The sequence below is a fragment of the Haliotis rubra genome, unplaced genomic scaffold (assembly GCF_003918875.1).
Source record: "Haliotis rubra isolate DU_JTF1 unplaced genomic scaffold, ASM391887v1 Scf68, whole genome shotgun sequence".
NCBI lineage: Eukaryota > Metazoa > Mollusca > Gastropoda > Lepetellida > Haliotidae > Haliotis > Haliotis rubra.
In genome coordinates this window covers 899385-916164 of record NW_025767390.1, presented here as the reverse complement: position 1 = coordinate 916164, position 16780 = coordinate 899385, and the positions used below count along the sequence as shown (strand labels likewise).

At 38.5% G+C, this 16780-nt stretch overlaps 1 protein-coding gene across 2 annotated transcripts; it reads right to left on the bottom strand.

Moving 5' to 3' along the window:
- Positions 1 to 2044: 2044 nt before the first annotated feature.
- LOC124258027 lies at positions 2045 to 16525 on the bottom strand. Of its 2 annotated transcripts, none has more exons than XM_046692102.1 (2): positions 16193 to 16525; positions 2045 to 3270 (listed from the first exon to the last, which is right to left on the bottom strand). In XM_046692102.1, the coding sequence occupies exon 2, from the start codon at positions 3191 to 3193 to the stop codon at positions 2342 to 2344; it is 852 nt and encodes a 283-aa protein (XP_046548058.1). In that variant the 5' UTR covers positions 3194 to 3270; positions 16193 to 16525; the 3' UTR covers positions 2045 to 2341. The 2 variants fall into 2 exon arrangements, with proteins under 2 accessions (XP_046548058.1, XP_046548059.1); XM_046692103.1 differs by lacking the exon at positions 16193 to 16525 and adding an exon at positions 12229 to 12390.
- Positions 16526 to 16780: the final 255 nt, after the last annotated feature.

Here is a 16780-nt window from a genome sequence, read left to right as displayed (position 1 = left end):
CAGGGAAGTCTAGGTGAAAATAGGTCAATAATGTTGATTTAGTCTTATATGAGCTAACTAATGCAAGCTAAGAATGTATGTGTGTACTCCAACAATAGGTTTACCTAAATATGAAAGGGCGAGCGACAAAAATGCAATTCCGTAGTTTGAACCTTTACCATCTGTTCTCCTTACCTTGGCGTATGTTCTTGGAGGGTGCCATCGAACTGGCAGCATACGCTTGTAACATCACTATTTGACAGTGATTCATGGGTAGTGTCTCGTGAAAAAGTCAGAATTATACTGTAATGTAAGCAGAAATGTCTTATGAATATGGAAAGGGTTTTGTCCCTATTATTTATAAAGTATTTGAGGCATTCGCGATTCAGCAGAAACTGAGAAATTTCACGAAAAATACTTAAATCCTTCGGATTGTTTTCAAATAATCATACATGGGCCTCAAATTCAACATGAAAACTACAAACTATCGATCATACACGTTAGGTTTCTTCGTAACACTCGTTAATATGCAAAGTATACAGTGAACCTTTACCTAGAAATGACAGGGCAAGGGGAAGCCATGAAATCTCCTTTAAAACAATATAGAAGTTACTGAAAATAAAAATAAAAAGTTTCAGTCTGGAGCAAACGCCAGCAATATTTCAGCCTCATTGTCAATATGATGTGTGAGAATGAATCTGACATAAAAATGATCTTGCAGGCAAATTATATTGAATCAGGTTTTGAACCTTAGCTATTTGTTGCTCATTTTTCCAGTCTCCGGTTCGCTTGGTACAAACTAAAATCAGTTCCAGCTGGCCATAATAAACCTGTAGCGAAACGACTACTGCGTTAAATGACTTAATGTATGGTTCGTAAGTAAGATCAACATTCTTCCTGAGACATTCTGATGCTGATGCTCAAACTTATGTTGCTGCAACCAATGAACTCCTCAAAAATGAAGCATACAACTTTATGGATGACAACTTCATTGGCCGGTATATTCATAAAGTTACATGCTTCATATTTGACTCACCAACATCTGGAATGCCGATCAAACAATCATGAACTTCGTTTGTGTACATATGCCAGTGTGGCTATGTGGAGCAGCGTTCTTGTGCTGGTCTTCAATGCAAAAACACAAATTACATAAAAGCCCTCGGAAAAAGAACACAAGAACAAGTGTCTTTTATGTTCATAAATGGTAATTGTCTTAAAGTTCAAAAGTGAGCGATTAGTCTCTATAATCGTCGCACTCTATTAAAAACGACATTGGAACGTAATGACTATATTGGATTTCTGGAGAAAGTGAACTCTTTTATTGACTTACAGAACCTTGATGCACATCCTTAGTTCCAGGTTCCTGATCCTTAAGACCATACATCATTGGTCGGTAATTTGGTTATTGCTTTCTTGATAAATAGAATGCCACCATTAAACAAAACATAATAGTTTTCCATGTGCCAGCGCTAATTTGTAAAACGTTGTGTTTTTAAGCTTCACCTGAACAAAGTCTTCTTCTCAAGACAAACCTAATAATACAAGTACTTTATTCTTGAACAATATGTGTGAGACAGTGTGTTGTTTTTCAAAGTCTACAGTAGAGACTGTAATATTTATGATAGCCGTAAATCAGTTTTAACCTTGTCGGAATTTTTGTTTGAAATAAATAGATCAAATCCCACCAATGGAATAATGACTGTGAAGCACACCATTTCTGTTAATGCCATTAGTTTCGGGATGAGCTCACTGATGCTAATGTGTTGTTCAGCTGTGTTTATTACAGTCTAGTGTGTTATTTGGTAACATTTGAATCAATGATGGTTCGTGTTTATACCTAAGGCAGTGGCTAGACGCATTAGGATAATAACTGTTATTGTCACGAGGAATGATGGATAGAGGAGGATAATTATCAGTCTGAGACTGAAAATAGTCCACATGCGACTTGTTCCTCAGTCGTGCCACAAACACCAAGAAATCTTTTGTAATTTTCTACTTCCTGAGATTCTTTAGGAAATAAGTCAATGAGCTCTGGTCAAAATAATAAACACATTTTTTCTCATGATTTCACATTTCATCAAGTTTATGAGCAGTTGCTCTCAAATTGAAAACAAGTTAAAAGAAGCCAGAACACGACACGGCTTGACTCGAAAACCATGAGATGCACATGACACTCGTGATGTAACTACAGCATTTAGATAATTTTCACTGACAATATCTCGAAAAGCCTTGATGAATATTTTGAAAAGTCCAATGAAGGTTAAGATGGAAGTATTTAAAATTCGCTTTGAAACAGACACTAGTGTTTCCAATGAACCGTCAAAGTGTCTACAAGGGATATATTTTTGGAGTCATACATAGATTACGTATCAAGGTATTTAGACAGTGCATCCTTCTTGTTGCGCTTATTAAAACGATCCATATCTGTAACAAAGTTTGACACCTTGGTCTGAAGATGCGTCTGATGCTTCTTTAAATCTAATAGGAACCCCTGTCTCTGATCAAATGCTGTGAAGAGCTGAGGTTCCTGCCAACTTAATTCAATTCTACTTAGCTCCTCCAGCTGCCGCCTAGACCGCGATGCACTCTGGGAACGTGTTGCCTCACTGCCGTACGATTTGCTTGAATCCATCTTGGCAGGAACGGACATTGGTCGTGCTAGTCTGTGACGAGACGATGACGTCATCTGCAAGTATCCTTTGGTTTTAGACTGCCTTCTGTTGTCATCTGTCGGTGTTGTGACCGTAACTTTTTGAATAGGTACTGAAACTGGTGCATATTGTTTCCTATCACTTATATCAGAAAAAGGGTTCCATTTGGGCAGAATAACATTAAAGTGGTTCTTTGCGCTGAACCTTTCTCTTTCTTTCTGAAGTCTTCGACTTACGCGAGACGTTTCTGATGAGGGTGTTCCATTGCCTCCCTCCTCTGGATCTTTGTTAGATTTTGAAAAAATGTTTGAAATTTCTTTGCTTGTATCTCTCTGATTAACTACTTCTCTCAGACTTTGGATATTTTCTACGTCCTTCTTTAAATTTTGAATTTCATCATCCTTGTCTTTTTTTACCCGGAAGTGAACTCTCTGCAGAGATTCGAGGTGAGAGGTCAGGTTATCTTCAAGGCTGTCGTTGTCCCGGTATGTGACACTGTAGTCGAGCTTTACAACCCGAAGCTTGCCATTACTCGGAGCACTCCGTTGACCACTGGCTGTCATTTTTATGCGTTAGGTGTTTTATGATCTCTGGATCTCTGTCACTTCACTGCATGGTCAGAATTAAAACAGGATACTGTCTGAAAAAAGGAAAGGTGTGTAATAATATGCATCACATGTAATGGATAGATTCGTGGCTAGAGCGTTTCAGTATGTGGAACTGAATGTCCGCTGCCATGATATTTCTGGGGTATGGCTATAATACATTGTCACTTACCGGTGAACCGGTCATAAAACCGGTCATAAAATCAATTTGTAACGAGCCATATCAACGAGAAGACAATAAAGACATTGCATTATGTTTTAAGAAATATAGATGAAATCCTGTTTATAGCGGGAACTTGCACTGATGTTTTATTAACGCCGCAACCAGCAATATTCCGGCAATTTGGCGGCCGTCTGTAAATATCGAATCTAGCCTAGAAAGAAAATCAACTGATCAACATCATAACATCGTTGACATATGTCAACCAAGTCAGCGAACCTGACAACCCAATCCTGTCGACTCTTACGAAAGGCATGGGTTACTGAAGGCCAATTTTCAAGATTTTAATGCAGCTTTTGTCGCTTCTAAATAATTTCTTAGATGGGTCTGTAAGAATCGCATAACTTCATAATATTTTAATCGCATAACTTCATAATATTTTAAGTAAAGGAATGACATTCAAGGAAGGCAATGACAGACCTTCAAGTTCAGTATTTCCGCTTTGGAAAGTCAAGTTGAAATGTGTGAGTATGTTTTTCAGACTCTTTTAACCCTGTTTTCTCCTCTCTGTGCAATATTCCAGCAATATCATGGCATGGGACACCGGAAACATGGTACCCGTGTTGGGAATCGAACCCAGATCTTCTTGAAGAGCAAACACGTTATCAACTACACTGCCCGACAACCCGTAATTGTTTTATCTACTGTACACTACTGTTTGTAGAATATGACACCGTTGTGTTAGAATCATACAGCTGTGAGTGCTCGACATATAGCGTTGATAAGAAATTAAAACAAATCACGAGGAAAGCATTACCCTTTTAGTCTTAGTTAAGTAAACCTTGGTTTCACTGACAAAACAACAAACGATGGCATAGGGTGTGCAAAAAAGTATGAATCTGCCGCAAATGCAGAATCCATTTTCCAATCATCAACTTTCCCCTAAATCAAGCAGTGCTAGAGATGTTCCTGTGGAATTCACAACTTTTGAGGCAGAATCGAGCATGTTAATTTTACGAAGATTTCAAACAGCGTCATTCGACTCTATCACAACAGATATTTATCAAATATATTTATGAATATTGAAAGGATTTTGTCCCCTTTATTTGTAAAGTATATAAGGTACACCCGATTTATGAGAAAGTGAACCAAACCTAAATCCTATATTGTTTCAAATGTTCATACATGGGCCTCAATTTCAACATGGAAACTACAAACTATCGATCATACACGTAAGGCCTCTGCGTAACACTCGTCAATACGGACCGCCTCCGTGGTGTAATGGTTAGAGCGTTCGCCCAAGGTCGCGGGTTCGATCCCCGACCGCGTCATACCGAAAGCCGTTAAAATATGGTACTTGTTGGTCCCTGCCTGGCGCTCGGCATTAATGGGTACAACAAGGACTGGTCGGCTCGGAGTCAGTATAATGTGTCTGAGTGGTGTATTTATGCTTCACTGCGGCATGGTATTCCAGCGTAAGTCTGGGCTAGTACAAGCAGTGCATACACATACACACGCATGCACGTCGTCAAATGAGCGGAATATTCTCAAGCACGACGTTAAACCCAATTTCACCTCACCTCACCTCACCTCACCTCACCTCACCTCCTTAATACGCAAGGTATACAGTGAACTTTTGACGTTGCGCAATCATTAAATCAATATTCCCACTTACCAGTGTGTTGTCGTAAACAAAACCCTACATGTGTCCTTGCATCGTTTTTGTTGTTCCACGAGGTAATTATTCCTTCCAAATTTAAAAAACAAAACACATCTATTTTCCCAGCACGGACTTTGGAAAATGCAGAAAGCAACCTTCTCTCAACTAAATAAGCTACCAGGTTAATTTAGGTTCCCAACTGTGTGATCAGTTATACGAAGCCAGCGTGTTATTTAGTAGGGTTCATTGTCATCTAAGACCACCTTTGCTTCGTGCAAGAAATGTAATCATCTTAACTATGGCTTCCAATCATACACGCTGACATTCAAGGGGAAATTCAATCATGCGCCAGTTTCAAACAATTGCAGATATTGCTATTTCATCCAGAGCTCAGCATTAAGCGTCGTACGCTACTCTATCAATTCGTAGACTTCGTGGAGAATATGTAAAGGAATATTGTCCTTGTTTACATTCTATGCCTCGTAGGTTATTTGGTGGCGACATTTATGAGTCAGTCATTGCTACAAAGTGTTGTGGTATTGGGATCGATCGCCAACGTAGCTCAGCTTAAGGGTATTGGAATGCACTTTTATCCACTGTTTTCGGGAGGGCTGTCAAAGTGAATTCGCCAATAACACTGGAAAATAAAAAATTTGGAATCTGGACATATTAAATCATCATCTTCGTATTTTAGTTAAATTGGATGATGCCATGAAATACATGGAATGGTAAAAATAACATGATTAACATTGTAATTAGAATACCCAGTAGCACAGTTCGAAGCAAACGGAAAGTCGACAAAATCGTCTTTAAACATTATTACGATGTTTCAAGTTAAAGGCATGGCATACACTAATGTTAAGACTTGATCATTGATATAGTAAATACCTTAAATGTAAGAAAGGTTTTTGTCACAACACATCTGAAGCAGTTGTATATATTTGTATATGTTTGTTCCGAATTTTATCGAACAGTCCGTTTTCTGAACTGTACACCGAAAAGGAGGTAAATAGTTGAGAAGTATCCATGATTATCACAAAGAATATATCTCGTGAAGATCCGAATTAGAACTGATCTTCAGCCACCCATGGGTGTCATTTGAGGCGACTATTGGGATCGGTTGATCAGGACCGCTGACTTGGTGGACACATGTCATCGTATCAGCACTGAGCAGATCTATGCTCGTGATGTCAATCACCGGACTGTCTGGTCCAGACTCGATTATTTACAGACCGCAGTCCAATAACCGGAACATTACCGAGTGCGTCATAATACAAACAGGCAAAACAAATGTTGGATACATATGATTAAAAACACTATTTTTGTTATAAGGGTCCAGAAAAACTATTATGCTTTACTATTCGTAATTCCAAATAACTTGGAACGTTCTGGAATTGGAAGAAGAAGAAGAAGAAGGTGGTAGATTCGAATAGTGTCCATGATACGCTTTGATTCATATAATGTAAGCAGTCACATAGACGTGATTCAATGTGCAAACATAACACGAATCATGGGAGATAGGTCCTTAGACGTGACGTATATCACTTGACACGCCATTCAACTATAAGCTGTACCTGGCATATCTGAAGGCGAAAGGTATAATCATTTGTCTACACAAACACTCTATGGACGCTTGGATACCATCATCCCCTTTACACGCGTGAAAGCACTTCACGTTTCATTACGTCTAACGGGTGACGGACGCCGTAACGTGTGTGGTAAAACGTCAACGAAACCCCTGACCTTCATTATGCTCTACACAAATATTGTCGTATTAGTTTATATGGGTTCAATGTCTGTTTAGCAATTACCCTGGTTTGGGCGACATTTACAGTGATGTATAACACTGAGAAGGATCGCGATGTTCTTAAAATCAGATTGATATAAAAAGAAATTGGAAACTATCTTACAGTGAAGGTTATTCACACTGTGCATTCCTTTGCGTGAATGATAAAACATCTATTTCCAATAGGTTCTCATAACTATTCATCACAATTTAAATGTTGAAAATTCTCATATCAACAATAGTTTAAAAACTTAACGTGCAGATTTATTTAGCATGGTTCTGTGGTTTGGGATATTCAAAGACATATTGGACAGCGAGACAGGAATGTTACCACGTGTCTAAGACGATGCATTTCGCTCTGCAGAGATGCGTACCTTGGATTTGGCTGGTTGGCAGCAATATTCCAGCTATATGGCGGCGGTGTGTAAATATCACTGAATATCTCAAGTAGGGTGTCAAGTGGTTGTACAGTGATGACATGATTTAGCATTTGTCATATATATTACTGAATAAGAAAACAAACCTACATGTGTTCTCCTGTAAAACTTTCCAGTGCTTTCACTCAAAATTTTAAGGCTGAACTTTACTCTCAAACTGCAAACATAAAAAACCCATCTTATGTCCATGAATACTATATATGACACTTTTTTTGACATCATGTGACACATAGGTTATTCACATACCGTTAGCCGCTCTTGTTCCACAGACAGTACAATGAAATACTGGTGTAAGCTTCTTGTGACTGTATTGTGTGGGGTATGAAAAGGTTAGGACCTCCTGGTGTTAAGAATTGAATTGTAGATTAAATGTATTCAGTGACATAGGGAGGATTATTTATCAGTTGTAAAACAAAGATTTGTACAACGAACAGTTGTCTATTGTCAATCCTCCAGCAATGCATTAAGTGAGTGGGTGAGTTTAGGTTTATCTTGCACTCAGTAATATCCCAGCTATATGGTCTGTAAATAATCGAGTCTGGACCAGGCAATCCAGTGAGCAACAGCATTAGCATCGATCTACCCAATTGGGATGCGATGACATGTGTCAACCAAGTCAGCGAGCCTGACCACCCGATGCCGTCAGTCGCCTCTTAGCATGGGTTCCTGAAGACAAATACCAACCCGGATCATCACAGATGCGTACCTAGGAACGCCAGAAACATTATCATGGGCTCAAATCACAGATCCACCCGATACTGTTTCCAGGCTAGTCAACATCTTGCCCATGTTTATGGATTTAACCAAAGCAGCAAACGTCTGAGACTTGCATCACTTCCCTTCTACATATAACTGACCTGCCCTAATATAACTGAAATATTGTTCAAAGGGGATTTAAACCCAACTCACTCACTCAAATGATATGTGCTCATTAGCCCTGATAGAATTGAAGTGTAATAGTAAAGTTGGAGACTGTCATTTGAACTCTCTTCACTGAAAAAATGTAACTTCTTACTGATGAGCAAGACTCTATATATATGAGTGAGTGAGTGAACAGAAACTGGTTAAAGTAAAATAACAATATTCTTCTCACATTGTATCCATTTTCGGAGAGAGATTCTCGTCCAGAGAGACCTCAAATACCATATACAAGATTGGCGTAATAACACACTTTCATGCTATTTTCAACTCTCTGCCGGGGAATGGTGTATGTGTGTTCTTTAACATTGATCTCCACAGTATCCCAGCTAAGTAACGGTGACCTGTAAATAATCGATTCTAAACCAGTGATTGATCTTGTGAGCAATGACCCAAGTCATCGATCCTGACACTCGATCCATTCAATCGACTCGTCTCGTCTCGTCTCGTCTCGTCTCGTTTCGCTCCGTCTCGTCTCGTCTCGTCTCGTCTCTTACGAACGACATGCTAGCTAACTGAAAACTATTCCAATCCGAAGTCTTCACCGTGCTATTCCATCATGAAGAACCCGATTTAATTCTAAAATATCGATACCTGCAATGTTGCTGACAGACATCCCGCAGCGTTGTTTCAACAAGTTTAATTCAAAATAATTGTTGGATAATTAGATAACGAATATTTAAGTATTTCCAAGAGGCAGCGAGGCCCGGGTTCATCTAAATAAATGTCGATTGTATCTTAAGTTAAAAAGAATTGATGGCGAAAGAAATTGTTTCCTTAATGCAAACTATTTAAGATGCATTAACTTTGCCTAAAAGAGACATCGTAGTTGTTTTTTGCTGCGACCGTTTTCCGTAGCTCACATCCTATATGTCTGCTTTATTTCACACTGATTTGATTAAACATTTTAAAAACATAGTGAAATTGCTCCAAGCGAATTTAATCTAAGCAATAACTTTGCAGCAAGACGGTATGCCGACTTGATCTCACTACCTAAAAATACAACCTATCTAATGAAATCTGTTGTAGTTCTTTTCAGGAACACTTTGCCCTGCAGACATTGCAAGGTGGCCAACAGTCGACCAAAGGCATGTTCCATATTAAACATACACAAACTCATTTTAAGTAGTATATCTTTACTATAATGGTGTGTTACATTTTCAGCTAAAGTAATGTTTTCTCACCGCCATATTCATTTTTGAAAATGCTTCGAAAATAATTCCATTATAGCATGTATTTTATTTGTTTTGCTACATAAACGATGGTTAATTGGATACTTAGACAATAACCAACTCGTGAATGTCAGATTCTTTCCCTCGATATTTAAATTATATAATTTTCTCGCCATGTACAAAAAAATCAACATTAACCCAATAGTTAAACTAAGATCAAACAATATACACCACGGTGAATATAGATTATTTGATACTGAATATTTGTCAAAAGTATGAAGTTTTATAAATATCATGCAGCGTTAATAATTGTCATCCAGACACGTGACGTGCCGTTTATTGACATCAGTCCGATACCAGATTCAGCACCAAACCACATTTTTCGTGTTTAAAATGGAATGGTGAATAAAGGTTACATTTGTGTCCTAATCGAGCTGGAATTTGACGTTGTCCCCTGAGATAACAGGAAGGAACACGACCAAAAACACTACCAAGAAATTAATAGTGTGTATAGGTAATTAATTTTCATTTCGATAGATATGATAATTCATTATGCAAACGGGGCGGTGGGGTAGCCTAATGGTTAAAGCGTCCGCTCATCACGCCGAAGACCTGGGTTCGATTCCCCACACGGGTACAATGTGTGAAGCTCATTTCTGGTGTCCCCCGTCGTGATATTGCTGGTATATTGATAAAAGTGGCGTAAAACTATACTCACTCACTCATTATGCAAACACTACCTTTATAGTTTTCTGTTTACTCTCTTGTGCAGCCGAAGTCAGTATAGGCAAGTGTAGTGATACAGACTGAGTGTGTATTTCAGCACTATTAGGCCTCAAGCCTTTCGATCAATGACTATGTAAAGGTGGAATTACAGCTAAGAGAGTGAGTTAGTAAGTTATAATTTAACGCTACATCAGCTTTATTTCAGCCAAAGCAACGAGACTAAGTTCACACATATACACAAGTCCATTACGTCACGCTATAAACCACTTTTATGCACACATTTTAGCATTTAGTTTTTAAAATGTAACACATGGGCTACAACGACATTGTTTCCATTATTGCTTACAATTTAAGACATGGACCAAAAGCTTAAATTTATAAACAAGCATTTAAAGCTGAACGTGCCACAAATACTTTTCTGAAATCGTGAATGTTTGGCAGTGTCATCAAAATATCAAATTTATGGGTGTTAGAATGGAGATAAAACCTAGTGTTAATGTATTATTGTGTTAACTAGTCCTATGCTGGAAGCACTGAAACATAATGGAATTCATTTGCAACGCAATTTAGGTTACACACTTTACATTTTCTTTACTTTTTAAGTACTTTGAAGTGACGCAAATATATTGACAAATGACTGATATATGTTCCCTCTATATAACACCAAATTCACAATTAACAAAGGTAATATAAACATTCATGTATATTATATCCAATGTCAACATGTGTACCGACAAAACGTTTCAGTAACTCTAATTGCACTTGCCATACAAAACATCGAGGACACTGGAAACATTAGCTGTAACATTAGCGTTAAATGCTCATTGACGTGGAAACCAACGAGCTCCCACTATGTGACAATAACAGTTCTTCATATAGCATTTCCTCGTGAATTTGTAGGTTATTAGTGGGTGACTGTTCATATTCATTGTCAATAGTTCTCAAATAACTATTGCGAGGTTCGAGTTGACGCAATGACGTTAAGACAATGTTAGGGAAATTGAAGGATATAATGACTGTGACAAGAATATCTGACATGAAATAACAGGGCAATAGTCATATTTACTTACTATGTAAAGGTTGATAATATCTACCGACAACAAATATGTCCATGGTTTACTTATATTACCCCGACTGTATTATGAAATTAATTGATCGCTGGGTTCATTTCGCATATGAAAACATTAATATTTTTTTCGGTGTGGTTTATTTACTGTCGGCCGACATTTAAATTGAGTACTGTTGGACGGCGATAGGTTTGAAAATAGACACGTTTCATGTAAGTTGTGTCAATGTTGCATGCTGCCAGAAGATGAGGACATGCTTATTCTTTTTGCAATACCTGCTGATATCATACTTGTTTTTGTTATCTTAAATAGTAATTTTAACAGTAAAATTGAGTAATACAATTTACATACTAGTTTTAAATCTATATCTGTGATATTCCAGTTATTTTACGTTTGCTTGCCGACAGGTTTTATAGTCTAAAAATGTATAGTAATTTTAACAGTAAAATTGAGTAATACAATTTACATACTAGTTTTAAATCTATATCTGTGATGTTCCAGTTCTTTTACGTTTGCTTGCCGACAGGTTTTATAGTCTAAAAATGTATTACTAATGTATAACTAGTTTTAGTCATCATATAACTGAAATACAGTCGATGTGACTATAGATATTAACTCACTCACTGTGTGTGTATAAGGAGAGTGACTGATTGTTTTCAATACCTGTTTGATTATTATTACACGATATGAGCCTGCTGTGGGAGGAAAGTCCAAACTGACGAAGGTCTTAAATGTTTACTACTTTAGTGAAACCATGGAGTACGTGTACGTTGCTGATGGTTACAGTCAGGCAAACCCATAGACTCAACTGTACTTAGCGATTTGCGGCGCTTTAGACAACATATTAATGACATATTTACCATATGCATATAATGAGACGTTTGTAAGGGAGTGTTATCTAAAGCGTACAAAAAAATTACCTTTTATTTTATTTGCCGATAAGTATATTATATTTAACATGATATGTTACATTCATAAATCATCCTAACGCTCAATTACACAACACAGGTGTCAAGTCAAAGCGTTCTGAATCAAACGCACAGTCAAGTCTGTCTTCTATCTCTTACCTCATGTATGTTCACGTTTGTCCGTGTCTAACAACACCCACTGGGACGTTTCACGGTAAACAAAAACGCACGTAGAAACTCTCCTTGCAGTACACCCAGTCAGCCACGAGTCAATATGGTTCATCCGTCGTAGAGAATGAAGACAACCCGAACAATACGTTAGTCACCCGACTCTCTACATATTCCTGTTGTTGACTGAACCTTCCGGGTCTCAGTGAAGGGGGCGAGGGTGTAGCTTCACCGGTAACCCAACAACAACAAAGAGGCAGCGATCTCCACGAAGAGAGCAGTCTATGTTACCCGTGTTAGCAATCCCCTGCAGACCGGTGATGGTTTATAGAAGACCCGAGGGTGGTCGACATATATTTGCATTGGAGTGGTCCTTAATATGTCTCTTAAATATCTGTTTGATTTGGCAGAACTATGGCTCATGTTAGAATTATTTTATATGTACACATGAACTGGTTTATTTGTTTTTATTCTTTTAGAATAAAAGACGTATTTGCTGCGTTTGAATACATGAAGGATTTATAATGTAATTCAAAGCTTAAAAGGTAATTTAGAATGTGTATAAGACGTTTTTTCATCCTGCATGTTCTGTAAAGTGGCTTGTATTTGTAGTGTAGTCTGCCCGATAGCGTGGAGTTGTTCATATTATGTGCACCCTTTTTAATCTGTCTGGACCACGTCTGTGCTAGTAGGTTTCACAAAGAGTTTAACGTCTACATCGGACGTCTCAATGACTGATTTATTTCCAAAGGAATTCCGGGTTAGATTAACCATTTAGCAACCTATGCTGGTAGTAATGGGCGGATCAATGAGAATGTCGATCAGACTCGGTGGGACTTTGCTCTTAATATCAATCATTAGTTTGCTAGGAGTAGGGTCTGTTCAATAAAGATTTTTCAGAACCGTCCATTATTTAAAGGGTTATCAGAATCCTTCTGTTGCGTGTGAGTTTGGTTTAAAGTGATTAGCAGTATGTCAGTAAAATCGTGGCGTGTAAATTTGATGTAGCAGGACTTTCACTGCGGATCTGGGATTCGAAACAAAGACCAAGGGTCAAAGACGCTAATCCAAAAATCGAATTAGGTAACTGACGAACACGTGTCCCTAAATAGCTTCCAGAAGATAAAAATTAAATGATTGACAAGAACGATTGCTTCGGATGAAGCACTACGTTGTTTCCATCACGAATCATGCTGTCTCTTTAAAATGATTAAAGACCAAATTCCATGCTCATATGTCAAATAAAAGACTTTATTATTTATGGGAGTAATTTATGAAATAGTGTCTTCACAACAACAAAATATATTTTAAAAACGCATATCCCCTCAGTATTGATATCTTTACAAGGCGAAGCGCTTGAATTTTCATTTCCCTATAACGCCACACACGTTAACTCATCTTTAATCCAGCAGATAAGGAACAGTGGATTTATGATTGATAATAAGTCACGCTTACAAACTCAGGAGTGAGATCACATTGTATCTGCGCCTTTCTATCTGTGTAAGTATATTAACATAGGCTTACCGAGCCCAACATCACAATAGGCCCGTGCTGACGTGAGTGATGGCGGATCGTTTACCAACAAACATACCTCCTGATTACACCGACGTCGTCAGTCAAACGCGACCTGAAGACAGATTTTATTGTCTCGTTCTGTTTATAGAATGTATAATGAATAATGCCAGTCCCACTTGAAGGCAGTATTGTTCGCTATCGCTTTTTTTATTGAATGAAATTGTCTCGCCTAATCCCGACCAAAATACACAAGTGAGTTATTCAAGGAGTGTAGCGTTAGATTTATAGTTCGTTAGATTTGTATGGTCGATCAGGCTTCCACTGACTGTAAAAGGTATACTGAACAACAAAAATAAGGGATCATGGATAATTTGGGTAGGTGTAATCGTGAAATTGGGTTTTGAGCCTTCACTGCAAAAGAACATTTCCAAAATATTCATGTTTATGTATTGTATATTATATTATGCATTGATTTTTTCAGAATATATTGTGATATTTGGACATCATGCTAAAACACAGTGCCTCGCTGTGTAAACTAATACATGTATTAAAATAGCTCAAGTAGTTTACACACATGTACCTCCTACACCAATGCATGGAGGCGTTAATTCGATAGGTCAGTGGAGTGTCATGTCTCGAGGTGTTATTGTAGTTGACAATGCAGCTGAACTTTTTATTGCCTATTTAACTGAGGTAATGATATATTAGTTTTATGTACGTGTTTTAAAGTGTCATTTTATCATGTAGATAAATCATGTATTGTTGAAAAGTAGAATCCCTGTCGTGTCTTTAAGGGACCTGTAAGTCGATATCTCGGCATAAACACGAACAATTTTAAACGGGTTTCTATATTCTATTGATCTCTACTATATTATTACTTGGTACCTGTAAATTTAAGATCACCTACGGTTCATTAAGAAATCATTCATCTCGTTATTCGTGAAGAAACAGCTGAGATGTTGTAGAGGTCAGTTGCGATCTAAACAAGTTTGGTTCAGGTTAATCAAACACTACCCGGTTGCTTTTTAAGCTAATTGGGTTTTGGGGGGGGGGGGATTTCTGTTTTTTGGTAGAATGTTTGTTTTCTTTGGTGGTGGCGAATGGGGATGGGATAGGTGCTGTGTAGTCTTTTTCCAATCTTTTTGTAATTGTTTTTGTTTGTTTTGTTTTGTTTGGGTTTTGTTTGGGTTTTTTGGGGGGGTTGTTGTTTTGTTTTGCTTTGCTTTTAAATATATGTTAAATATGTTTGATAAGACGGAAAGAAGGGACGGTTCTATGCCCTAGTGGTTAAGGCACGTGTCTGTCACGCCGAAGACACCCGTGAGTCCACTGCGTCACATTGTGTAAAACCATGGACCATTGTACACCCAAATTGCATTGCGATACGCGATGATAATCAGTTTCGCATTGTACATACAGCTTTTAAAAACAAACTTTTTAAATTTCCAACGAGTTCAAACAAGTTCAAACATGAGTTTATAGGGCATGCTGTGAATAACCCAGTCGGAAACCAATAACTGAAGGCATGAGCAATGATCCTCGCAACTGAGACTCGAACCCGCACAATCATCCAGGTGGTAAACCCTTACAATTTGATCCCAGTCTCACACCTCTCCAGCAGGCATAAATACTGGCGAATCTCGCTCAAACTGAAACAGATTAATCCAAACCTCTTCTTTCCCTCAAGTTAGACTAAAACCATTATTTGAAGACTATTCATGTGGTAAGTTATCATAAGTTGGTGTTACGCTTAGTGGACAAGTGTTAGGGCGCCGAAAACCCAGGTTCCCTCATGGTTTGTTTTGTTAACCTGCGTCAGCCCGTCAGTTCAGCCCATAACAACCCACTCTTGCTCTTCCCTTACCCCTAACTCACTATCTTCTCAGGATCAGCCTTTGGAGTATAAAGCCTACGAAGCCGAAAATGACCAGCTCTGCTTATGTTTATGACCGGTGCTACCGATGTGTCAGGATAGGATCACCTGTTGGCAAACACCAGAGTGATGCGATTCGTAAACACATGCTCATGGCATAATCGACTCGCCCTTGACAAAGATTTCTAGTGGATGTCGACCCTTGAATGTCCGGATTAGAATATTAGCCTTCAGTAACCCATGCTTGTCGTAAGAGGCGACTAACGGAATCGCGTGTTCAGGCTCGCTGACTTGGTTGACACATGTCATTGGTTCCCAATTGCGCAGATCGATGCTCATGCTGTTGATCACTGGATTGTCTGGTCCGGACTGGATTATTTACAGACCGCCGCCATATAGCTGGAATATTGCTGAGTGCGGCGTTAAACTCAACTCATTCACTCACTCACTATAGTTGAGGTCGATAGTGTCGTATAGCTCATATGTATTATATAACTATAGCATTGTTACCACTCCCACCAACTATTTCACATTTGTATAAAAGGAATAAAATTAAGCTTTACTTACCTCTTGTTTCTGAGAACGTTCGTATCATTTAGTGAATCTTCTCCATTAACACTCACAGTCAGACAACATGAATTTCACCAAGGATTGTTCCCTGGGTCGGGAACAGTACACGATCAGAATGTCAGTAAACCCATAGCCTAACGTCACTCCTTCAACTTTTTCACACGTCGATGTTCCTAAACTCAACAACTCCTCTTACGCTGTGACTAAAGCACCCGACAACCCACGACCAAGGAGAGTGTGGACAAACCGTTGTTAAACACCGACAGCTTATCTCGAATATCTCCATGCCCAAACATTATGATCAAGCGAGGACCGCGAGAATCAGAACCACACACGATCGTGCGTTTACTCCCCACACGAGCAAACATTCTACCCCAAGGGCTGTTTGCCGAGCAGACTGAACGAAAGCAGTGGGGTATTTCGTTTCCCTCCAGGGTCAGGATAATGGGGTTTGGTTTTCCCTATGTTATTGTTATTATGTTAAGTGTTTGATCTTCTCTGGGTATATATCAGCTGCTAGGGTAACCTCGAGTAGGGGTAGTGATTCTTGTGTAGGGAAGGGTCACATAACCGTGCTGGGTAACT

Coding starts and splice junctions, on each gene's coding strand:
- LOC124258027 (XM_046692102.1), bottom strand. CDS start 3,193: ATGACAGCCAGTGGTCAACGGAGTGCTCCGAGTAATGGCAAGCTTCGG.